The sequence below is a fragment of the Panthera tigris genome, chromosome A2 (assembly GCF_018350195.1).
Source record: "Panthera tigris isolate Pti1 chromosome A2, P.tigris_Pti1_mat1.1, whole genome shotgun sequence".
NCBI lineage: Eukaryota > Metazoa > Chordata > Mammalia > Carnivora > Felidae > Panthera > Panthera tigris.
In genome coordinates this window covers 54931021-54956796 of record NC_056661.1, presented here as the reverse complement: position 1 = coordinate 54956796, position 25776 = coordinate 54931021, and the positions used below count along the sequence as shown (strand labels likewise).

Sequence of the window (25776 nt, the reverse complement as noted above, 5' to 3'; positions counted from 1 at the left end):
TCCCAGCAATCATGCACCCTTCATTGCTTGGCAAATGTTTCCATTTAACATTTGACTTAATGGCCCTGGGTTCTTTAGAATCAGAAGCAAGAAGCGATCCTATCTATCCATATACCTATCCCTACAACCCATTAAAGCAAAACATGTGTTCACACATGGAATTAGCGGTAGCCTCCTTCCCACCTCTTGGCCCCAAGTATGACTCTTACACTGACCTCTGAGGACAAAGCCAAAGCTATTGCCCTCCTTGTACAGGGAGACGTCCACTGTCTTTGTGACGATCCCTGGGCTGTTCTCAGGGGCTGGGGAGAAATAGAGGGCTCCTTTGAGTACCTCAGTCACATCACCAAGCCACAGACATCCCCAAAGCTCATTCTGGGAGAATTGGGTGACCAGACAGAGATTACAGGGAGGGTAAACTTCCCCCCACCCCAGTTTACAGGTAGGACAAGCAAGACTTCAAGGGACCCTTCACCTTAACACCCACTTAGAGAGAGGCCTGCCCAGGCTCACACAGAGACCACGACAGAACTCAGATGTGAGTCCATGGCTATGGGCTCAGGCCAGGGTTGAATTCCAGTCATTCAAATCTTAAGACTTTAGACCAGCTTTGAAAATTCAGAGCTAGGCTAAACCCTTGCCCACTGTACTCTGTGCAAGCCGGCGGGGTGAAGACACCAGTAGGGCTGGGAATAACTGTTTCAGCCCCCATTCCCCAAACCATCCCCCCACCCCCCCACCCCCCCCCCCGCCATGAGGAAGAAATCTGGATGCTACACGTAAAAAACGACAACGGGTTATAAACAGGGCCCTGCCACCTCCTGGTGACACCACACTGCAGTTGCAGCCGAAGTCCCTAGGTGTGACATAGGCCGGTCTTCAGGTCCCACCCACCCAGCTGCTCCCCACCACCCAGGTGCTGGCAGGGAGGCAGCTGTGTCTACCCATGACTAAGGCAGTGGAGAAAGTTCCCCGTCCAAGGGCACCCACCGGGCGGGGGCAGCTCATACTCCACCTCCAGCACCACGCGCTCGCCCACATTCTTGAGCAGGGTGATGATCTCATCATGGCGGAGCCTGGTCAGGTGGATCCCGTTCACTGACCGAATATAGTCGCCCACATTCAACAGGTCACTCCTGGGAGCAAGGAGGCCAGAGCACATGCACGGTGAAGGTGCCAGCATTCACACCCACTCTTCTGTTGAATCCTTATGATCTCCGAATCCCCATGTCACAGATGGGGAAGCAGTGGCTCAGAGAGGTCAGACATCGTCCAGGGTCACACAGCGGGTCAGTAAGAGAGCGCAGATTCTAACCTACACCTGTCTGACACCCAGGCCTGGCATTTCCCCCGATGCCGGCCTGCCTGCTTTTCCTCCTGCTGGGGTGTTGCCCTCATAGTTAAGGCTCCGACCAGCCTCAGAGGAGCCTACAGAGTGGCTGGATCATCTCCTTATTTGCTGTTTCCTAGAGCTCACCCTGGCTTCTAACCACTAATCTTCTGTTCTATTCAACTGGACGCTACCGGTGCCTGCCCTGTGTGAGGCCCAGAGAGGTGGCAACAGAGAGGCTAACCCCCAAGTCTCATGGAACTCCTGATCCAAGGGACCCGCATAGGTCAGATGACAGGAAAATCCAGAGCGATGTGTGCAGAATTGGCACGCAGGGCCATGCGAGCAGAGCAGAGGAGCCGCCTGGGCCTGGGGTACGGGGGGCCTCCCAGAGGCAGTGTGGATGGATGAATAGGAGGCTGCCAGCAGGGAACCTTCTGGCAAGTTAACTGCATGTGCAAAAGCTTGGAGGGCCTGGCAAGAGTGGGATGCTGTGGTCGAGCCAGCCCCTTGAGTAAAGGGGAAGAGAAGAAGCTGGGGCCTAGAATTACAGCCACCACCGGAGGCCTCCCTCCAAGGAGCACTTGGGCGCTCCCGGAAACAACTGACTGATGGCTTTACCGACAGCCCTGGTACCTTTTCCACTGGCCCCTGCCCACCTCCTCCTGCCCCACGGAGCCCACTCCTCACCTGGCTGCGAGCCCCCCTGGTCTCAGGTTGGAGACCCTGGGCTTCCCATCCTTGTCGGTGCCACCTGAGATGGTTAGGCCCAGCGTGCTGCCTTCCTTCTTGGTCAGCTCCACCACGGTGACCCCGCGGAACTCCTCTGTCAACAGATGGGGGGGTGAGCGGGCAGTATGGCACAATTCCAGGCCCCCAGCTCCAATACAAATGAGACCCACACTTGGTAAACAGAGCACCTGGCTGCAATATGCTGGGTAAGATCATCTCCTTTTTACACAAAGAGGATCAGAGAAGTTAAGTGACCGGTCTAAGGTCACAGAGTGAGTTATCGGCAGAGCCACTGACGTCTGACCACCGCCCCCCCCGCCCCCCGCTCTGAGCCACCTGTGCCTCCAGGACAGAGAAAGGGGAAGGGGAAGAGGCTCATCACCTGGAATGCTCTGTCTGCGGCATGCCAGGGCCACGTCGGTCCCTCCTGCATCCTTGCCCCCTTTGGAGTAAGGTCCATCGTCTGCAAGCAAGAAAGAGAAAAGGCCCTGAGTTCCACTTTTATTTCCATGCAGGTGAAACCTTTCTGCCTTGGGACTCTTCTGCTTCATGGATGTGACCTGTAAAAGGGGTTCCTTCCTGCCACCGGCTCCGACTGAATCTGCTGGGCGGCAGCAGGGGGGGGGTTCCTCATGGCTTCTCCTCCCAAAGGAGGCTCCATCTCTGCCCTTGAGTGGAATAACCTTCTTCTGAACACCACCACATACTGGGGCTTCACAGCCATCCTGTGGTTAAGTGTCATTCCACTGTATAGATAGAGAAGCGGAGGCCCCAAGCCGGACAACTCAGGCCCACAGTCACACAGCTGGGGAGTCGCGCCATCTGGATTAGAGCACAGGTCTTGGGGCCCCACCACCCGGGAGCTGTGCCTGCACAACTGCCGGGACTGGCAACTCTCTCCCATGCAGGCACCACGGCACAGGTGAGACGGGGCTGACCGTGCGCAAACTCAGTCGAATGGACCCACTCAGCGCTCCTTCATGAGGACTGCACTTGATAGTTTACAGTTCACATTCTCAGATGTTCTGGCAGCCTGCGAGAAGTGTGTCTCCTTTAGCTTTAATTCTAGAAAACGCTCGCTTTAAGAAGTTTTCACAGATTTCAAACATAATGAAAACAGAATAGTACAATGCGGAGGTTCTCAAAGCATGGCTCCTAGACCGGCAGCACCAGCAACCCCTGGGAGCTGGTCAGAAACGCAGATTCTCGGGTCCCACCTAGGATGTAGTACATTAGAAACTCTGAGGATGGGGGTCCAGCAATCTGCATGTGTACATGTTTTAGTAGATTACCCTAACTTAACATTTTCATCTATTTTTTTAATTTTATAGACATTAAAATTCTTTGTCGTGTGCTCTTCTCTGGGTTTTGGGAAATGTGTCCTGACCACCACAACCAAGATTTAGAATAATTCCATCACCCCCCAAATTTTCCCTTGCTGCCCCCTTTGTAACCAACCAGTCCCTGCCCAACCCTCAGCCCCCAACTACCACTGATCTGTTTTCTCTATATATACTCTTGGCTTCCCTAGAATGCCATATAAATAGAATCATGTAAGTATGTGGGCTGTTAAGTCTACTTTCTTTTATTTAGCATAATCATTTGGGATTCACTCCTGTTTTGCATGGATCAGTAGTTTGGTCCTCTTTTTTTATTTAAAAAAGTTTTTTTATGTTTATTTTTGAGAGAGAGAGAGAGAGAGAGAGAGCAAGCAGGGAAGGGGCAGAGGGAGAAGGAGACACAGAATTCAAAGCAGGCTCCAGGCTCCAAGCTGTCAGCACAGAGCCCAATGAGGAGCTCGAACTCATGAACCGTGAGATCATGACCCAAGCCGAAGTCGGATGCTTAACCAACTGAGCCACCCAGGAGCCCCAGTTTGTTCCTCTTTATTGCTGACAGATGTTCCACTGCAGGGATGCATCTGTTTGCTTAGCCATTCACCTACTGAAACACATTTCCACTCTTCCCAGTTTGGTGCAGTTTCACAGGGGGCATAATAAATATTTGCATACAGATTTTTGTTTGAGCATAACTTTCTGTTCCATTTGGGTAAATACCCAGGGATGGGATTCTGGGTCACATGGTAAGGATGAGGTTAACTTTGTGTGAAACTGCCAACCTGCTTTTCAGGATGGCTGCACTATTTGTGGGTCCACCAGTAATGTAGGAGGGGTCTGGTTACTTCACATTCTCACCAGTATTTGGCAATCTCAGCTAGGATTGTTTTTTTTTTGTTTTGTTGTTGTTGTTTTAATTTTAGTCGTCCTAACAGATATGTAGAGGCTTCTTACTGTGTTTTTTTTAAAGACTTTATTTTTAAGTAAACTGCACACCCAGCGGGGGCTCAAACTTACAATCCTGAGATCAAGAGTCACATGCTCTCCCTGCCTGAGCCAGCCAGGTGCCCTTCTTACTGTGGTTTAACGCACACTTGCCTAATGACTATGATGTGGGACGCTTTTCCTCATTTGCCACCCATATATATCTTCATTGGTGCAATATCTATCCAAACCTTTTGCTCATTTTTAAATTGGGTTGTTTGTTTTCTTGTTATCAAATCTTTATATATTCCAGATTCCTCTATGTAGATGTAATAATTTTGTGTTTTGCAAAGGCAACTCTGTGTCACACTGAAGTTTGAGAACCACTGGTATAATGAATCATCTTTACCCAACATCTAGTTTTAACAATTATTAACACTTTGTCATATTTATCCCATGTATTTTTATGTTGAGATACTTTAAAACAAACCCCAGATATGATGAAATTACACTCTAAATATTTCAGTATGTATTAAAAAAAGTGGGAACACGTTTCTTAAATAGCAAAAATATCACTATCACACCTTACAAAAAATGATTCCTGGGGCGTCTGGGTGGCTCAGTTGGTTGAGTGTCTGACTTCAGCTCAGGTCCTAATCTTGCGGTTCATGAGTTCGAGCCCCACATCAGGCTCACTGCTGTCAGCCTGTCAGCACAGAGTCTGCTTCGATTCTCTGTCTCCCTCTCTCTACCCCTCCCTCACTTGTGCTCTGCCCAAAATAAATTAATTTTTTTTAATTTTTTTAAATCTTTATTTATTTTTGAGAGAGAGACAGCGTGTGAACCAGGGAGGAGCACAGAGAGAGGGAGACACAGAATCTGAAGGAGGCTCCAGGCTCCGAGCTGTCAGCACAGAGCCCGACGCGGGGCTCGAACTCACGAACCGTGAGATCATGACCTGAGCTGAAGTCAGATGCTCAACAACGTCTGAGCCACCCAGGTGCCCCAAAATAAATAAATATTTTTTTAAAAAATTCCTTAATTATTAAATTACTAATTAAAATCCACTCCATATTCAAATTTTCCCAATTTCAATAAGTTTCTAATTTCAACGAGTACAATTTTGGTTTTGGAAAGTTGTGTTTGGTTCTTTTGCTTATATCCTTGTCATATATTGTTCTTTCCTTATCTAGTGCACCTTACAGGTCTCTAATAATTTTAAATCTTTGCAATGTTCATCTATTACTCACTTTTCTATTATCTCAGACTCTTGAGAGGTGTTTCTGCTGTCTGGGATGTCTGATGACTCTCCCTCGTGGTGAACTACTTCCTTGTATGTTTGGTAATTGTTGGATTGTGAGTTCATCTCTAGTAGGGCTTCATCTGTGGGAATCTTATTCAGCCTGGTTGAAGGCAGGTCCCTCCGGGGTCCAGAGAGAATTTGTAATTCCTTTCCCTCAGTGCCTGCCAAGGCATTATTTATAGAAATATTGTCTCAGGGGTTCTGGAACCAGGGGAGTAGTGTGAATCACAACCTTCAACAGATACCAGGGGCACATCTCGGAAACCCAACTCTCAAGACCTAGCTGAGACAGACATTCTCTCTCTTTGGTAGATGGGTGGGTATTTTCCAAGTCCCCACTTGCGCTGAGGGTATGTCCTTTTAAAGGTCCTGGCTTTATGCTGGGGTGTGAGTTCCAACTAGGGAAGGTATAGGGACATCATCTCCTGTATCCTTAAGCTATTAAAACCTAAGCCTTTGGTTGTCAGACCAGCAAACACCTTCATTCCTGCTGCCACCCCAGTAAGGAAGCTTATCAGCCTACATGCATCCTGCTGGTTTTCAGCTTTCTCTTCATTTTTTGATTAGAAATGTACTAAATTTACAGACCAATTTGTGGACAGTTGACATCTTTACAATATCAGGTCTTCCAATCAATGAGCATGATCTACTCTTTCATTTATTTTTGTCTTCTTTAATCTCTGCCAAGAATATTGTATACTTCCATGGGCAAAGACCATGTACATCTTTCATTAAATATATTCCTAGATATTTGAAGCGTCTTAATGCTATTGTAAATTGGATTGTTGTTCAAATTTAATTTTCTAATCATTTGTTGCTGATATATAATAACAGAGTCGATTTTGTATACTGACCTTTAAAACTCCCGTATTAATTCTAATAGTTTATCTGTAGGTTCTCTGGGCTTTTCTGTTGTCTGTGAAAAATGACAGGTTTTTTTTCTTACTTTCTAAATGTCATACTTTTTATTTCTTTTACCTGCCTTTTTGCACTGGCCAGACTTCCAGTGCAAAACTGACAGAAGTGGTTATGAAGGCCACCCTTATCTCCTCTCCAATGCACCCTCTTCATTTCCTATGAGTTTATCTGTGCATCTCAAAAGAGTTTGAGGCTGGAAGGTTTCAGGTTACCTGCTCTGTGATAATGCCTGAGCCCTTGCCTCTCCTCAGCACTTGTTTGTCTTAGACACTGTGCATACTCTGGATTCTCCTCTATGCCCTGGCAGCAGGGGGGAAGGGGGGCTCACACATCATGCACCAACCATCCACACTATCCCCTATATCTCATTTACTTCTAACAGTAACCCTGGGAGGAGGGAGATGTTACCAACACTTCCACTTGACAGATGAGAAAACCTGAGACTCATAGGGGCAAAGTTCTTGGCCAAGGAAGCTTCTGCCAAGAGCCAGGACCTGACCCCAGGCCCCTTTGCCCCTGTCACCCCACATTCCCGGCCCCCTTAACCAGGTTATTTTTTTCACACTCCTTCTCCAGGTTCTTCCTCAGCACCAGACTGAGATGGGCAAAGACAACTGGCAAACCATCAGGCTGGCAGGCTCTCCCGTGCTGACTCGGGGGCCACCCCTCCCAGCACCAGACATGTCCCATGGGTCTCCAAGGCTTCCTCAGGCCTCATGTGAGCCTGCACACACCCCCACCCACCAATGAAGAAGAGCCCTCCTGCTGCCCTCATTCAGGCAGCTCCAGCCCGGCCCAGTGTTAAGGGGATGCGCTCAGGGTTCAACCCATCCTGAGTGCAGACTCCGGCTCAGCTATTCACCAGCTGTGGGAAAGCCACTCCTCTCCCCAAGCCTCTGGCCATGGCAAGACCTAACTCACAGCACCCATCTTCCCTTCTGACTCCTCTGCGGAGGCACATGGAAGCAGAGTTGATGAGGAATTAGCCCCTGCAAGGGGCAGAAGGCACAAATCCCATCCCAGCCAGGTCCTTTTCAGATTAGGGTTCAGCGGGGGGTGGAGTCAGGCTGGGCCAAGGTCAGGGCTCAGCTAGAATCAGTCAAACTGGGGGAGCCTGGGTGGCTCAGTCAGCTGGGCGTCTGACTTTGGCTCAGGTCATGATCTCATGGTTCGTGAGTTTGAGCCCCGCGTTGGGCTCTGTGCTGACAGCTTGGAGCCTGGAGCCCACTTCGGATTCTGTGTCTCCCTCTCTCTCTGCCCCTCCCCGACTCACATTCTGTCTCCCTCTCTCTCTCAAAAACAAATAAACATTAAAAATAAAAGAATCAGTCAAACTACAGCAGGTTTCTCAACCTCTGTACTATTGATGTTTTTTTTGCTAGATAATTCCACATGGTGGGGGGGGCTCTGTTCTGCACTGTACGATGTTTAGCAGCATCCCTGCCCTCTAACCACTAGATGCCAGTAGCACCCCACCCCTACTCACGACAACAAAAATGACTCCAGACATTGCCAGATGTCCCCTAAGGGGGCAATAGTGCCCCCACCCAACCCCCTCCCCCTGAAAATCACTGCTCTAGAGTCAAAGTGGGGCTCAGGCTGGGGCTGGGTCAGGTTCAGCAGGAGGTCGGGGTCACAGCACAGCCAGAACCTCAGGAAGGTGAGCCCCTTCACCACCTGCAGCTCTAGCCACTGAGAAACTACCCAGCTCCCCCATCGCTCTGCTTTTCCAGACCAAGGCTAGGCTCCCTTTGCTTGCCAGAAGGTGGCAAATAACAAATCAGATAGCAGGTGAGCCCCAAACCATTTCCAGGGCCCCTGCAGTTGGGCCCCCAGCAGCTTTGCTTACTAGCTGCCCCCACCTCATCCCCCAGGCCCTTGTTCATACAAGCCACCACCAATTGAGGCAACACACCATTAAGTATAATGCCTCCCGTAACGGTTCCCTAATTTGCACTTCATTTAGATTCAACAAGATGTTTCTGAGCTAATAAAATGAAAAAGACTGGTTTCTATCAACTCTGTGACAGTGAACATCTCTGGTATTTCATTGTGGGAAATTCCAGAATTAAAATTGGTCTCATCTCCTGCAAATGAGATTCTTGTCACTGGAAAATCCCTCTCTCCTGGGCTGTCCTGGGAGGACCCGAGATAAGCTTGCCGGCTCCAGGTTTGATTCCAGGGAGGCGGTTGCGGGGAGGGGAGAGATTATCTCTTAAGGAAAGGACCGGGAAAGCAGAGGGTCAAGTTCACCAAATTCAGTGCAGCAGGATCCCCAAGATGGGAGTATGAAACAACAGTCGGTTTAAGGTGGTGTTCTGGGCCCTGATATCAAAAACAAAGTACCTAGAAACCTAGAGTGAGGAACGGTGGGATCCCCAAATGCTGGGTTCCGAAGCAGAGGCTGCAGGATGTTGGCTCTGAAAGAGAAAACCCATGTCCTGGGGTGTCTCCACGTGTGGCTTCCACGTGGCCTCTCCTCCCTTTGTACACCCCAATGTTCAGATTTTGCTCCGCTGAACCATACGGGGCCACATCGGCCCACAATGACCCCCTTGGGACAGAGGTGTCAGGACCACCTGTCTCAACCCTGAGTGACCCCTATTCCCTCCCTTCTACAATTCTTTTGCTGGCTTTGGGCTCAGGCTGTGAGCCATCTCTTTTCCGGCTGGCAGGTGTGCTGCGAACTGACATTCATACGACTGTGTGCAAAGAGTCAGTGGGCAATAAACTGGGACTTGAGAGACTCTTCTCTAGAAAAGGCATGTGCATTTTAGTGTGTGGCCTTGATGACCTCTCTTGGAGACTGAGGCCACTCAAGGCAGCCAGTTGCTGGGTAAGAGGCTCCTGGATAGCCAAGACCCCGTACCATATTCAGGAAGGCACCCATGAGAAATGCGACAACATTTGCTGATGCCTGTTCAGCAACAGTGCCCCACTTTCATGAGCATCCAGGGTGGGGGGAAACCGAGGCAACCTTCAAACCAAGAATCAAGGCAAGGCCAGAATTTTCAGTTGGCTGCGTGACTTGAGTCTCTATTTCTCCATCCATAAAATGGGGGTGTATCCCCCCACTGCTGGCTTTAGCCAAGCCAGTCTTGAGAATTTGAGGGAATTATTTATAGAAAATTCTATGGGGGTTCAGACCCTTGTCCTCCTCCCTAGCACAACGTGCTCACTCTCTCCCGCTCTGTCTTTTTTTTTTTTTTTTTTTTTTGTTCTGGGACTTGGTAATTATATGCCTAGAGATGAAGGCTTTTCAAAAACATCTTTCCCACCAATTTTCAGCTGGAAACGTGCATAAAAACAGAGATATTTTTATCCGCGTGTTTCTTTTTTCCTGTCTCCTCCTTCCAGCAATGGGCAATTATGAGCTTTTGCCTTCAGTCAATCCGTCCTGTAAGAACTCGCTTCAGAGGGAAATGCATTTCCGCAGCGAAGCCAGCCTGTCCCGGCAGATGCGGGCTGGCCCCGTCAGGGAGCAGAAGGGAGCGAGGACACGCAGTGCCCAGTGCAGGGTATACACCTGGTCCCAGGCCCCACGCTGCAGCCAGGGGCGGGTGGGTGGGCTTCTTTTTTATTTTATTTCTCTTGAAAGCTTTGTTAACTTGCCTTCATTATCCCTGTCTCTCTGGGGCCCCAGGGAGCTATTGAGCTCTGACAAAGGGCAAAGGAAGTCTGCCCCTGGCCAGGCTGCCTGTGCCAGGATCCCGCCTAAGCAAGAAAGGGGCGCGGGAGGGCGGGGCGGCAGACTCAGCCTACTGAGCTTGGTTCTGTGGGTCTCCAGGAGGGAGCATTCGGCCTCTGAGGGGGGGCCACTGAGAAAACACATGTTCCGAGGCTCAATCTGGGGGGAACAGGAAATGACTGCGTGACACCCAGCCACCAACGGGGCCAGCCCAGCCCCGCACTGATAAGAAGGGGGGCCCCACTTTCCTCTGGGCCCAACGTTGACTGCATTCAACTACAGTACTCAGGGGCCCGTTGCTGACCCTGGGGCAGCAGCCGCTCACTGCTCCCACAGGCCACCTGGGATCTACCAGCCCCAGCTCCGCTGTTCCCACCTCTGCAGGCATGGCTGGTCCGATGGAAAAAGGAAGGACGGACTTTGGAGTTAGGCCAACTTCAGAGTCTGATTCTAAACCTTGCTGCCCACTGGCTAGGGATCTAGGACCAGCCGCTTCTCCTCTCTGAGCCTCAGGCTTCTACTCTGCACAGTGGGGGGCAAGGGCCCGCCTCATGGGTTGGTATGAGGAATCTAGTTAACATTATAGGGTACACACAAGCCATGAAACACGGGAGTTCTCTCCCTGTCCCCGCTACTGACCTCGTTAGAAAAGTTTTCATAGATTAATAATGGTAGCAACTCCTTTTGATGAAGTGCTGGGTGTTGTGCTATGCACGTTATAAGCATCGTCTCATTTAATCCTCACTACCCTCTGAGATGGTATGATCGTTATTCCCAATTTACAGAGGGGGAAACCGAGGCACAGAGAAGTTACCTGACTTCCAATGGTAAGAAGCAGGGTCAAGATTTGAACCCAAGCCGTGTTCTATGAACTTTAAAATTATTACCACTTTAAGGGCGCCTGGGTGGGGCCCAGTCGGTTAAGCATCCTACTCTTGGTTTTCAACTCAGATTATGATCTCACAGTTTGTGAGTTCGAGCCCCGCATGGGACTCTGTGCTGCTTGGGATTCTCTCCCTCTCTCTCTCTGCCCCTCCCCTGCTTGCTCTCTCTCTGTCTCTCAAAATAACAAATAAACTTTTAAAAATTAGTACCGCTTTATCCTCACAATAATCCTACGTGGTGGGTGCCATTATCATCCTCATGTTCTAGATGAGGAAAACGCGGCACAGAGAGGTTAAGGGACTTACCCAGGGTTACACAGCTCCTAAGCTCCTAGTCATGGGCCCCCTCCAGCCTCCTACCTCCTCCTACCCTATGACAGTCTTGGGGAGTCACCAATGAAACCATTTTATTTCCTGGCGGTGGCTGCCTAGAGCAGTATAAAACTCATTTCACTCCGTGAAGAGTAAAAGCAAAAGTTCCTGCCACAAATGACAGTCCCTCGGCCTCCCTGACTTTGCCAGATGATACGCGTCCCTCCGCCAGCTCCCTCCACTCCAGGTCCCGGGTCTTCTCGCTGTTCCACACACCAGACTTGTGCCCACCCCACGGCCTTTGCACCGACTGTTCCCTCTGCCCAGAATGCACTTCCCCAGACATCCACAAAACTCCCTCCCTCACCTCCTTCAGCAACTTGTGGAAATGTCATCCTCTCAGGAAGATCTTCCCCAATCAGCCTGTTTGAACTTACCCTGCACCCCACCACCACCTCCCACACCTCCATTACTCTGTATCTTTCTTCATGCACTCAACACCATCTAACAGATCTCACTTTTGTAAAAACTTAGTGATCTCATTTACTATCTTCCTCTGCCCACTAGGATGTCAGCTCCAGAGGGCTGGCGTTTGGTTGCTGTGTCCGGGAAGGAAAGCATGGCATATGGTAAGTGTTCAGTAAATAATCTGGAATTCAATTCCCACTTACAGAGTAGGAGAATGGGGATCAAAGAGGTGGCATGAGATTTTTAAAGTCATAGAATCGGAAGAGGCAGAGCGAGGATGCCAGTCCAGGCCTCCCTGGATCCATACTGTGGCCTCTGTGGTGGAGGGCCTGGGGTTGCCCCATGGCCATAGCCCCTGCCATGCAGTAGGAGGTGAGGCCTGACAGAGGATCCAGGCAGTGATGGTGAGAGCCCCTCAGAGGAGTGGGCAGCCCAGGCCACAGCAGAAGGACTACCCTTCCCAATCTCTACAACACACATGCATACCCTGCCTGAGCCTTCCCAGGCCCAAGCGATACTCACTGAGGCCCAGAGGCCCTGGGAACAAAGACCACTTTGTGGCCAGGAGTCAGAGGGGAGTGAAACTGGGAGGGCTGGGGGTGGGGCTTCCTGCCAAAATCCGCATTCAGGCCTCCAGTGCACCCAACCCTGGTCACATCCCTTTCCGCAAGGGCTTAGGGTTAGTGGGTGGTGAACGAGGCTCCCAGGGCATGTGCAGGCAGGAGTCCATCAGGGGCAGAGAAAGGGCACTGGGTAGTGCATTCCACAGACCCCAACCCCAAGCCAGGCTCTCACTGAGGAGCTCTGCAAGTGGCCTGACTTCTTACAGCCCAGCCTTCCCTGCAAAATGTGCAGGGTGTATGGAGTGGCCACCTGTTGGCTACCCTTGTCTCCCCTGCTCCTGGGGAGGCCACTCGACCAGGCCTGGCCAGCCAATCAGAGGCCTAGTGATTGTTCAAGGGTGAGCATGTGATCCAAGCTGGGCCAACAAGAGCTGGCCCTGGGATGTTTGCTGGAACTACTGGAAACAGGTTCTCTTTCCTTAGAGACGACTGTCCTGGTTGACCTTAAGCTCAAAGGTTATGGGGCCCTCTGGGCACCTCAAGGAAAGGAAAGAGTCTGCCTGGAAATGAAGATTGCCTAAACCAAAGCAGAGACCCAGAGTCCTAATGATGTAAACTGAGCACCTGGATCCCACTGTACCCAAGCTCCACCTTTGGACTTTTCTAAAAAAAAAAAAAAAAAAAAAAGCCTTAGTGCTGAACATCAAATGTGGCAGGTGTACTCAAGAGGCTCTGTGGCCTGGGAAGGAGTCTAGGGTGGGGGCTGCTGTGGTGAGGATGGGGGTCCAATAAGTCAACAGAGAGAGAAAAAGCCAGGGAGATGCCAAGATAAGCCTTGAATGCCAAGATAAGGAGCTGTGATCAGATTTGAGTTTTAGAAAGTTCCCTTCTAGGGCAGGATGGGAAAGTGGGGTGGAGGCTAGAAGGCCAAGAAAGAGACTGGGGCAAAGGTCCAGGCAGGCAATGCTGAGACCTGAGCCTAGGTGGAGGCCACAGGCCCATGAGGCCCATGAGGCCCATGAGGTGAGGGAAGACAACCTCCCTGGCAGTGCTCCAGGGGGGGTCTCCAGGGTGCTGTTGCACTTGTGGCTCTGATCACTGGAGGACAAGGTCACCCCACTCACCTGGGCCTTAGGTCAAGAGGACAGATATACCCAGGCCAGGGGAGCAATGCCTCCATTTACAGTGTAGTCACCAGGAGGAAGCCGGGGCAGACCACATGGGGAACATCCCAGCTTTGCTACTTCTGGCTGTGTAGCCTTGGACAAGTCACTTAACACCTCCATGCCTCAGTTTTCCCAGCTGGAAAATGGAGAGAAAAATAGTACCAAACTCACAGTATTGTGCAAATTAAATGAGAAAATGCACAGAAAGAGCTTAGAACGGAGCCTGGCACAGAGTAAGATCTCAACAGCTATTAGCTACATTATTCATGTTATTATCTGGGGGCCAGGGGGTGACCCTGTCCCTGCCCCTTGCCATGGGGGGTGGGGTGGGAGCCTAAGTTCACCGGGCCCTCTGAAGCAAGATGGAGGTAGCTGTGCCATAAAAATCATCTGGGGCTAGTCCTGCTTGGACACTGCACTGTAGCTGTGGGGCCTTGGGTGCACCACCACCCCTCTCTGAGCCTGTTTCCATCGGTCCACTAGGACCACAGCCCTTACCCTCGGAACTGTTTCAAGGAGGTACCATTAAGAGTATGTTGAGTGTGGGAAGGGATTGACAGGGGTAGTCCCAGGGCACTGAGTGAAGGATGACCGGTTCCCGGCTCTTGATAAGCCCGGGCTGGGGTCAGGGGGTAGGGCAGGAGCAGGGTTAGGAAGGCAGCCCGGCAGGAGAAGGCTGGAAAGACAGGCGGCCAGACGGACAGATGGAGCAACCATGTCTGCTCCAGAGCCCCTCCCACAGCGCCCATCCTGGGCCCACTTAGGAATGTGGCAGCTGTGTGATACCTGCCCCACTGCATTCCCAGGGCCCCGGGGCTCCCCAGCCAGACCCCGAGCCGGGCCGGGGCTTCTGCCTCCTGCCAGGAGGTGCAGCCTCCCGCCTGCTGTAGGAGCTCCCTCTACACCACCCTGAGCTCAGCCTCTGCTCTCACATCTCTGGGCCGGGAGCTCACTCCCACCAGCTGATGCCCATGCAGAGAGGGGACGCACCTCCCTGAGGCACCTCTAAGGGGCTGAGGGCTGCCCTCTGGAACTCCAGATCTGCCTGCTGCCCCTGCTGTGCGGGACAGGGGACAGCCCGGGGGACTCAGTCTCTGGCTGCAGGACAGCAGCCCTCTCATGGGCCCACCGGGGGCTGGGTGTCCCAGCCCTGCACTCTCTCGGGGCTCTGGGTCTCCAGGGAGTGGCCATCCTTGTCTCTTCTCTGGGCAGCAGTTCCGGAGGGTTCAGTCCCATCACTCTGCCTACAGGTTCCCATTACTCACCCGCCTCTCCAGGGGTCTCCCGGCTGAGCCCACACAGCATGTCTGCTATTGTCTCCTCGGCTGCCCACCAACTCCCTCGGGAGCCACGCTGCTCAGCCCTCCCTCACCCTCCCCGGGGAGGGGCTGTGGGAGGGAAGCTCACGGCTCCCACTGGCTGGGCACCGAGTCCACCCACTGCAGCGGGCGGCTCTCTGCTTAAAGGGGACACGGCCACTGTATGACTGGCTCCTGGATGTGGTTCTACACCCCCCGGGGCCCACGGTCGGAGTCTAGGTGAGGATCTCTGAAGATGGCATGTCTGGGTCCTCCCGCTGGGTCCCCAAGCAGATGGACCCCTGGAGCCAGTTCTGTTCCTAACTTGCTCTAGGACTTTGGTAAGTGACTGCTCTCCCCAGGCCTCAGTTTTTCCATCTAGAAAAGAGGAACAGTGCCTTCCAAACTTTTTTTTTTTTTTAAGTAGCAGATTCCAACAGAATCTCGTACAGAATCCCAGGACACAAGCCAGATAAAGTGCAGCCATATGCCAAAGAGCATTTGCAGGACTCAGCGTTAGAAATCCCTGAGCTCAGAGCCCCCTGGGGCTCTTCCACTGACATTCCAACTACCTCCTCCAGGCCTCAGTTTCCTTTTCTGTAAGGGAGGGCCTGGGGAGGATGAGCCCAGCAGCCTGCCCCACGGAGCACTCCCCCAGCCTTTGGGGAAGACAGACTAAGATGGGCAAAGGATCCGCCTGCCTTGGGCTTGATGGGCAGGGGCAGCTGGTCAGAATTCCAGCCCCGGCTGGGCCTCAGCCCTGCACACTCCTACATTCCTCCACGCTAGCTCAGGACTGACTCTGCCAACCCTGATGGACGCACAAGGCCCCTCCTCCCAGCTGCTTCTGCGCTCCATCCCACCAGTGTGTGTGGGCACCTACTGAGGGCCAGACCCCGCACAGGTGCTGGGAAGAAAGGTGGGTGATAGGGACACAGGGTGTCAAGAGCCTGTATGCCTAACTCCTGCTGAATGCAGAAGAGAGCAACACAGATGAGGTCCCAGCTCCCATGGAGAGTTTCCTGGATACACAGAAACAAATGGAGCTCCAGTTTGTTCTGTGTCCTGCAGTAAATGAAAATGTACAGTACCGTGGTTGGGGACTGGAGGCTTCTTCTAGGTTCCTTCCCGTTGCCCACTTCCCAAGGCTGCCTTCTTCTTAGGGTGACTCCACATGTACCCCAGGGGGCAGGGTCCGGGTTCCAGGTCAAGCTCACTGGGCCAGAAGTGAGGCCAAGGTCTCAGCCATTGAAGGGGTAGTGAGCATTGGGTCAGAGAGGGGGGTCTGAATTGGGAGGAATTTGCTGGGAGAATCAAGCCAGGCAGGGAAGGGGGGGGTGCAGGCTCTCAGGTTGGTCCATGGTACCCAGCAATAGTCAGGACAAGGCTCTCAATGACCATGAGCAGGACGCTAAGGGCCACCTTGGGGTAGTCCCAGCTCCATACCAGGCAGGGACGTGGCCCTTCTCAGCATGTGAACTGCCCTTAACAGACTCTCACCCTCTTCCCCTCACCCCTTATTTACAGCTCCCTGAGGGGCCAACTGCATGGTGCACAAGCCTTTAGAGCTACATCCGTCCCTTCTTGTAAGAAAATATTTGCTCGCCACACAGATGCATTTAAATGAGCGATGAAGATTGGCGATCTCTCTTCCTGCTCCTTTGGTATTTACTTTTGTGGATGAGAAGCTCCTGGAAAGGTCACGCCGTGGGTTATGAGAGAGCTTCCGTGTGGTGTTTTTCTGAATGCCCGCTGTGCCAGGTGCTGGGGACCGAGACACCAGGAGACAGGTGGGAAACAGTGTCTTCCCTCTGCCCTCTGTCCCTGCCATCCCACTGAGCACATTTTCCACTTGATTTTATCCAAGAGTGAGTTTGGAAGCAAGTGCTGGTCCATTTTAGAACAAGGCAGGGTTTAAATAAATATCTGGCACAAAGGTTAAGTCACCTGCCCTAGATCTCCCAGCTATGAGGGTGGAGCCAGGTTCACACCTAAGAGTCCTCGAACTCTTGGTTTCGGCTCAGGTCATTATCTCACGGTTTCGTGAGATCGAGCCCTGCTTGAGTTCGAGAAAAGCCTTGCTTTTCTCTCTCCCTCTCTGTGCCCCCGACTTGTGCTCTCTCTTAAAATAAGTAAATAAACTTTAAAATTTTTTTAAAAAAGAATGAAAGTCACTGCTGTGTGCCTCTCGGGATTTCAGGGGCTAGTAAAGGGTTCCAGAAGTGCAGATGAGGAGCAGTTGGCTCTGTTGGGGTTCCACCAAGGAAGCGTTTTGAGTCTGACTTTGAAAGATGAGAGGGAATGTGCCCAAGAAGGGAAAAGCCATTGCAGGTGTGTGTCGGGGAATGCAATCCTGGGTTTGAGAAGAGAGGGGACCAGACAGGAAGTGCACGTGGAGCGCGTGAAGGGTCTACTAAGGCCTCCCAGGGGAGCTCCTCAGCCATGCAGACTCTCAGGCCCCACCCTGGCCCACTGAATCAGAATCTGCATTTGAACAAACTCCCCGGGGGACACATAGAAGTTTGAGAAGTGCTCTGTTAGGAGTTTGGCTTTCATCCTGTAGGCAACGGGAGCCAAGGATGGTTATAGAGCAAGGGAGTGAGAAGGCTCTGTAAGGACCTCAGACCTGCGGCACCACCTGAGGGACAAGGGAGGGGGGCCTGGCAGTGAGCAGCAAGGGTCCCTTCTGGGAGCTGAGAGCAGGCGAAGCTGCTGTCGGTCCTGCTCCAAAGACGACCCCTCTCATCCAATGAGCGCTGCCAAACTTCAGGGAAGCAGAGGAAAAAGGGGACAGATTGCTGGGTGTGTAAGGTGGCTAGAAGCCAGGCCTGCTAGGGATCCGGGCCGGCAGCAGCTCCCAGTCATGTTTCCAGCACTGTGAATGGGCAGACAGGAAGACTGGACAACCTAGGGGAGGTGGCAGGGCCACTGAGCCGGTGGGCAGACCCTCCACGGTCAGCGGAGGCCCTGACACCCGCACGTCCTTAGGTTTTGTAAGACAACTGGAGGATGGATTGCGGTGTGACCTGGGGCATGCGTCCAAGCCTCTCTGGACTTCAGCTTCCTCGCCATATAGCACCCACCCCCTAGGGTAGGGAGACCACATGTTAATAAGTCAGAAAGCACTTATCCGTCCACTTTCCCACCAAGACTCTCATATACCAACGTTGTGAAACAGACCAGAGAGGAAAAACTTGGAGGTGGCTGAGCACACAGGTCAGGTGCGCCCAGGTTCGAGTTCCGGCTCTGCCACCCTTGAAGGATGTGACTCCGGGCCAGTCACTTCTGTGAAGAGACTTGGAAGGGCTGAGCAGACTGTGACTGTCCAGCACACACGACCTCTTCCCTACACGAAGCCAGGCCTGCGGGGCCCTTCTTAGTGTCTCTTAACAGGGTGCCACTGGCATGATGCTCTCTGGCGTGTCAGGTTGTCCCTGCAGGACACCCTTCGGGACTCCTGGCACCCCTGGACCCCGCCCACCCAGGAGCGGTGACTGCCACAACTGGGACGGAAAACCGAGACCCAGATGGGGCCGTGTCTGGGGACCCCCACCAGCACAGAGTGGGAGCCTGGACCCCAGCCTCCACCTTTCCTCTCAGACCCCAGGGCTGAGTCCACCATAACCACAGGGGAGCTGTACCAAGCCCGCCAGCACCACCACCCTCCCCGACGGACAGCCGGAAATGAAGTCTGGGTGGGAACGAGGCAGAGACGGCGATTTGAAGACAAGACAGATAAACCCTTTATTGCTGTTCTGTTGCTTCTTCCTCCCCCTCTCCTCAAACCACCCCAGAGGCCAGGCCAGGACAATCGCGGCCCCCTGCCTGGTTGGTAAACATTTCCATGAGGTGGGTCCCCATTTTACAGCTGGGGAAACTGAGACCCAGCCTGCCCTTCCAGCAGCCACGGGTGAGGCACGAGTGACCCCCGTCTTAGGAGGTGCTGTTTGGCCGCAGCCCCCACTCCGGCCACGCTGTTCCACACACACCCCCACTGTCCCTCAGCTACTCCAGGGCGGGCTAGGGAGAGCTTCGGGGGGTAGTGCCACGTCGGTGGGCGGCTCCCAGGCTGTGGCCCCAGACACCTGCCGGTTGCCAGCACCCTTCACCACAGCCTTCCTCCAGCCGTGGAGGGCACAGCGGCATGCCAGCCAAGGGGACCCAGGCGACAGGCCGTGTGCTCAGACTAGGGAAGGGGGAGGCTCTGGGATGTGAGAGGAACCACAGAACCAGGTGGTGCAGAGACTTTGTGTGCCGGGCCTGACTTTCAACGCTGTATACATCTTTCCTCACTTCATCCACAACACCTGCACTTCAGCGATGAAAAGCAGGGGCCCAGAGAAGGGAAGCCCCTTGCTCTTACTCACACAGAAGGGGAAGGAAGAACTGGGATCTGAACCCAGGTACTCCTGATGCCATCTGCACCAACACCCCAACCCCAAGCCCCCTGAGAAAGGCACACTCAGAAGCCCTCTCCCCAGCCCAGAGAGATACAGGAAGGACAAAGGACTGTGGGGGAAGGGGGAGGGCCACGCTGCTGCCCCTGGGGAGTCTCTGGGAATCTCCTAACTGGAGAGGGTCAAGAGGCACCAGCCCAGGCCTGGCTGTGAGTAGGGCATCTCCCTAAGGCTCCCTCTTGCCCTCTGTATTTCCCGACACCTGCAATGGCTTCCCTCCTGGAAAACATGACATGAGGCCACAACCGTGCGGAGGGCCTCCCTGAGCCTCAGGTTCCTCCTCTAAAGTATTGATGAGATTGTCCATTCAAAGGATTCTTGTGAGAAACTCGGTGAATAAACAAAACACCTAGAAAACTGTCAAGTACGGGGCCCACAGAGGTAGCTAGGGTGATCACAGCCTTGCCCTGTCTCTCTGGCCACTCACGCATTCAACGAGTATTTATCATGCACCCACTACCTGCTAGAATCTAAGCTTGGCCTAAGCTTTCTGCAGTGAACAAAATATGAGTAGAGCCTACCTCTCTGGCTGCCAGTTCAGGGAAGGGGCAGAGGTCAAAGGAGAAAAACACACAAGTATAGATACATAATGAGATGGTGCTGAGGGGAGCCGGGACAGCACAAGGCAGGGGGGGGTCAGGGAGCCTCTCAGGGCAGGTATTGTTCAGGCAGAGGTGAAGGATGGGAAGGGGAAGGGGAGCCATCGGGGGCCAGTGCAGCTGAGGCTGGTGGGTAGACGAGGAGTCAAGATTCTGCTTTGGGCATGAGGAGAGCTGCTGAAGGGTTTTTAGCAAGGTCTTTTGTGATCTTATTCCAAATGGTGGCCAGATGGAATGGGCTGCAGGGTCAGGATGGCATGGGGCAGAGGTGGGGACAAGAGGGGAGGAAAGCAGAAAGGCACCTTAGAGGCAGGAAGCCTGGAACCCCAGCGTCTCTCCTGAGGACACTGGGGAGCCATTGAAGAGTTTAGAGGGAGAAAGGGATAACTGTCTTAGAAAACTAACTTGACTGGGTGCTAAGAGGATGGCTGGCTGCATAGGATGAAGGCCTCCGCTGACCTCAGTCCCACCCCCCGTCATGCTCCTCCCCACAGAGTCCGCTGTGACTCTGCCCACCTGCCCTCTCACTGCCTTTCAAGCAAAGGGAGCAAAACGTGGGGCACCTGGGTGACGCAGTCGGTTAAGCGTCTGACTCTTGGTTTCAGCTCAGGTCATGATCTCACGGTTTGTGGGCCTGAGCCCCGAAGTGAGCTCTGTGCTGACAGCACAGGGTCTGCTTGGGATTCTCTCTCCCTCTCTCTCTCTGCCTTTCTCTGTCTCTCTCTCAAAATAAATAAATAAACTTTAAAAAAAAGCTTTAAAAAAAGCAAAACATAAAAATAAATGGGCAAGTTGTCAGGGCTTAGCCCTGGGAAAGAGCAGTGTTATGCATTCCAACCTCAGGAGGTCAATGCCACCCTGGCAACGGCTCCTCCCTGTCCTGCCCCGGGGAGAACCCTGGGCTGGGTGTCAAAAGACCAGGTTCAAGGCCCAGCAACTGCTCACGCAGGGCCTACTCCATGCCAAGAACGTCACATGTGATGTCAGAACATCAGCATCTCTTGCAGAAGGAACTATACCCAAAGAGGATCTGCTATAGGCCCAAACATAGCAAAGGGGGCCAAAGAGGAGGAGTCAGGGAAAGCTGCCTGGTAGAGGTGGTGTCTGAGCCAAGCCTTGAGGGACAAAGGAACCAGACACTCAAAGATGAGGCAGGAACGACATTCGAGACAGAGGGGACAGCCTAGGCAAAGGGCGGGAGATAGAAAGGTGCACAGTATATGTAGGGAAAGGCACCAACCAGCATGGCTGGGGTCAGAGGACCCCAAAGAGCAGGTGGGCTGGGCCGGCAAGTGGGGCTGGGTCCCAACGACACAGAGACCTGCTTTGGAGGAGGGAATGCACTGAATGGGGCATTCCTGGCACTGTGGCCACCACATGCATGACACTTAGGGAAGAATGGTCTCAAGCTGTCAGGAGCAGAGGATGGAGCCTGATTACAGCGACACCCCCTGTATTTGATGAGGATGTGGGAGGGGAAGGCACCGCCCTCAAGCTGTGCCCTCGAGTGACAGAGTGGAGTGGGAGACTGAACTGGGGCTCAGCCTTGTGGCGAGCACTATGCCTGGAATCCCACCTTCCACGTTCTAGGTCAAGCATTACCCTTGTCCAAATGCATATGCCCCAGAGGAAAAAAAAGGTCTAACATGGACAAAGCACCTACTGGATACCAAGCACTTGATGTTTTAGTGTGCTGCAGAATCTTTCAAAAGCCCTGCTGCTCCCATTTGAGGAGAAACTGAGGTCCAGAGAGAAGGGAGGGACTGGGCCAAGGACTCTAGCTAGTACAGGCCAAGGGACAGATTGGCAGAATCAGGTACTCCCTCCTCGGGGCCTTTCCCTCCTTCTGGAAGTCTCTCCCCACATCTAAAGATGAAAATCCGTACAGCCCAACCTAAATGCTGCCTCCACCAAGAAGCCCACACTGACCATACCAGGTGAGTCCCCTTCACCTCCTCCCAGTCTTTCCACCGATGCGTTTGCTCACCTGTTCTTTTCCACCAAACAGGGGCCCCTGGCTATCTTGCTTATTGATTTCAAACCTATATCCAGGGCTAAGCTCAGCACACAGTAAGTGCTAGGATAAATCAATGAAAAACAAATGGTGATTAGGCATAATCTCTAGATTGCTATGTTGGAAAAGAAAGCAATAATTCATCCCCTCTAACACATCAACACAGAAACGTTTTCTGTTGTTTGATATAGTTAGTATACCCCCACGAATGGAAAGCTCACCACCTCCTAAGCAGCCACCCAACTCCTGAAGAGTCAAAGGATGAGTCGCTCCATTATCCTGAGCTGGAGCCTGCCTCCCTGTGGCTTCCTGTGGCTCCCTGGGGCACCCAGACCCCCTGCCCCAGGACTGCCCTGCATAGAGTCAGGGGCCCTGTCTGGACCCGGGCCATGGCCTCTGAGCCCTGGCAAGAGAGGGAGGCCACCGCTCAGGATCTGGATGTGGCTTCCACCGCATGGTCCCACGAGCAACCACCCCATCCCGAGGGCCTCCCCTGGGTGTGTGGCTGGAATGAGTGGGCAGCCACACATCCCAGCGTTCTGGGGCCATGCTCACACGTGCATCTTCAATCCCTATGGATTTCGGCAAGCCTTTACCTCCAGTGTGTCTGCACCAGGCCCACAAGGCTGGGATAATCACCTCTTTCCACAGATAAGGAAACTAGAGTCCAGAGGGGCAAGAGACTGAGGAATGCAGGTGTCTGGCTCCAAAGCCTTAATCACAGTTCGGGAGCCACACGTTCTCAAAAGGGCTTTGTGTGAGAGCCTCATTTTATCTCATGGCCTCCTGGTGGACCTGAACACTGAAAGAGAACCCTGGAGGCAGGGGCTGATGGGGCGCCTCAGGCAGGGTGATGATCTGGAAAGGCCCACCCAAGAGTCCCACACAGCTCATGAATATCCCAGGAGATCCGGGCAGCAGCTCTCCCACTGGGGAGTTGTGGGGTGGGGGGGCCCTGCAGGGTTGGGGGTGGGCCACTTGTTTGAGGACAAGGCTTGACACTGAGATTCCTGGGCCAGTGCCTGCTGCCTGCCAGCTGAGGCCTCCCATGGCTCACGGCCCCTCAGTGCTGTTTAGGAAGAACCACTGGGAGGTTGCCAAACCGTGTCCAGAACTGGCTGCCTACCTCTCCAGCATCGCCCACCCCATCCCCAGCATCACACACCCTGAGCCCTTTCCACCTCCCAGCCTTCACACTCATGGTCCCTCAGGAACGCCCCCTCCCTCATCCCTTGCCTGCCTGGCCAAATGCTGCAAGTCCCCCAGGCTGCCCACTGTCCCTTCCTCCAGGAAGCCTTCCCTGATCCTCCAGCTGTTGATGCCTCATCTGGGTTCCCAATGCCCTCGGGCACCTCTAGGTCCCACTTCTGTCCACTCACCAGATGTCCCACCCTCTTTGCCCATCTATCCCCAGATGAGCCTGACACCAAAGTGGTGAGGAACATTCCAGACTGCCCGCCCAGCCTGTTAGCATCGCCTCCTCCAGCAGTAGTGCCATGGGAGCCTTAGCAGAGCCCTGGGTCCAAGTCCTGACTCTACCTCTGACTGGTTGGGTGACCTTCAGCAAAAGTGGCCTCAACCCACTCATGTGTAAAATAGGGGTGCACGTATGGGCTGGAGCCGGGGTTGGACCTGTGGTCTCTGGGTGCTATTTCAGCTCTGACCTCAGCTAACCTGGGACCCCCTCACCCCAGTCTCTGTCTGAGACTCAAGGATCCCCAACCTTTTCCAAATCTCAAACAAACCTTCCTCAACAGACTCATTCTGCAAACGGGGCACCAAGACTCAGCAAGTGGCAAGGACCTTCCCCAAGGTCACCCACAGGGACCCACTGCCCCAGTTGTGCGGCTGTGAGAGGTTGCTGAGTGTGTGGCCTCCCTTGGCCCGCCTACCTGCCCACACATCTGCTTATGAGTCACCATCACCTCGGCCAAGACGGCGAAATGTGGGGGCTGGAGACAGAAGGTCAGCCCAAGGAGAGCAAATGGGTGGATGGGGGGAAGGCAGTGAGGGGGCTTCCAGCCACTGGAGAGCACAGCAGGGGGCACAGAAGGGAAACTGAAGCCAGGAAGAGCAAGCACCCGCTGAAGGACCCCAGAAAGTAGAGTCAGCCTCAGTCTCCTGTCTAATGGATGTTCTTTCTGCTCCATCAGGCCATTTCCCCAGGAAGGGAGACAGGGCCCGCAGCTTTCACAATTATCCGGGCAATTAAGACAGGCAGATGGTCCCACTGGACCGAACATTCAAGCTGACAAATGGAGACAATGCTGGGACATTAACTGACAAGATTGGCACTAGTTCTGGTGGGTGACATGGGCAAGGTGAATGTGCCATCAAGACGGTTCACTGCCCGGAATCAGGAAAGGGCCCAGCTATTCTGCCTCTGCTCAGACTTCCCCACACCCTGCCTGGGCTCAACTCTGGGCTCTGCCCTGCAAGAGGGACACACACAGGCTGGGACATGGACAGAGATGGTGACCAGGTGGGGAGGGGTGAGAGACTCTGAGAAATGGGGCCACTTAGCCTGGAAGGGCAATCTTGGGGAGGCACCAATGCTGTCTCCACAGGGCTGTCTTGGGGCAGGGGGAGCAGAGGGAGGGCGGAGAACCTTGAGGGAGCCTGGGGAAGACAGACCAGCAGCCACATGCTGGGAATGCAACAGAGAGGTCCCTTCTTGCTGGCAGGGCAGCCAGATAACTGACCACTGAGAAATGCCCCTGTGGTGAGACATTTGGGCTTGGAAGTCAGACTGCCTGGGGGGTAGGGGCATGGCACAGATTCCACCATCTCCTTCCTAGCTGTGTGACCTCGGAAAGTCACGTCTTCTTTGGACCTTAGTTTCCCTACCTGCAAAATGGGGCAATTTATACCATAACTCACAGGGTTGTTGTGAAAATAAGAAAGTACATGTGAAGTACTCAGCATAGCACTTGACATACAGTAAGTGCTCAGTAAATGGTTGGGGAACAAAGAACAGGACCAGAGGTTTGCACTTTATCTCTGCCTTGTTGATAAAAAAAGAAATCCGTGGTCTCTGAGACACTGAAGTTGATCTAAACTTCTGGTGCCCTCCCCAGTCTGGGCATGGAGGAGGGCAGAGGCCTAGGAGCCGGGAGCTGTTCAGGCGCTGGAGGGAGGGGCTGGCTTCCCCATTGGGAATCAGATGTGAGACCCCAATGCAGCTACTGCACTGTGAGAAATGCCAGGAGCCGGATGTGGAGGCGAGATAGAGAGCCTCATTATAGAGGGGAAGGAAGGAGTAAATAATTCATCACAGATGTGCACCATGGAGGGGGTGCAGGCAGAGAAAGCTCGGGAGGGTGAGGCACAGTCCCTCCCTGTGCCCAGGAGGTGCCATGTAGCCAGCAACAGGGATTCCTGTCCTTAACCTTGGGATAACCTTGTTATCCCTAAAATTGCCCACTGCTCCTCTAATACATCCCCTCTCCTCACCCGGGCCTGGGAGGCCAGATAATAACGCCCTTGCTCAGAACCTCTTTGAGCCCATACCCTCTGTCCTTTTTCAGCCCCTCTGCTCTACCCTTGCCAGCCTGGGAACAACCAACATGTTCATACCTCAGGACCTTTGCACTGGCTGTGGCCTCTGCCACATCCTCCCCTGGATAGCCATGTGGCCTCCCTCACCTCCATAAAGGCTTTGCTCTCATGTCACCTTCTAGGTGTGGCCCTCTCTGAAGACACCACTTAAAACCGCACATACTACCCACATACCCCATCCCCTCTTTCTGCTTTATTTTTCTGCACACACGTATCACCGCCATA

The 25776-nt window shown here is 53.2% G+C and overlaps 1 protein-coding gene across 3 annotated transcripts in view; it reads right to left on the bottom strand.

Moving 5' to 3' along the window:
• The window catches only part of GRIP2 (glutamate receptor interacting protein 2), a 95207-nt gene that overhangs the window by 28465 nt on the left and 40966 nt on the right, over window positions 1-25776 (bottom strand). For 2 of the 3 annotated variants that reach the window (XM_042979585.1, XM_042979583.1), the window contains exons 2-5: window positions 2445-2525; window positions 2021-2156; window positions 991-1136; window positions 216-302 (exon numbers count right to left, since the gene is read on the bottom strand). In XM_042979585.1, coding sequence (XP_042835519.1) covers window positions 216-302; window positions 991-1136; window positions 2021-2156; window positions 2445-2525 — 450 coding nt within the window. Of the gene's footprint in view, window positions 1-215; window positions 303-990; window positions 1137-2020; window positions 2157-2444; window positions 2526-14890; window positions 15015-25776 lie in introns of those variants that run through there. The other variant, XM_042979584.1, reaches the window with a different exon arrangement.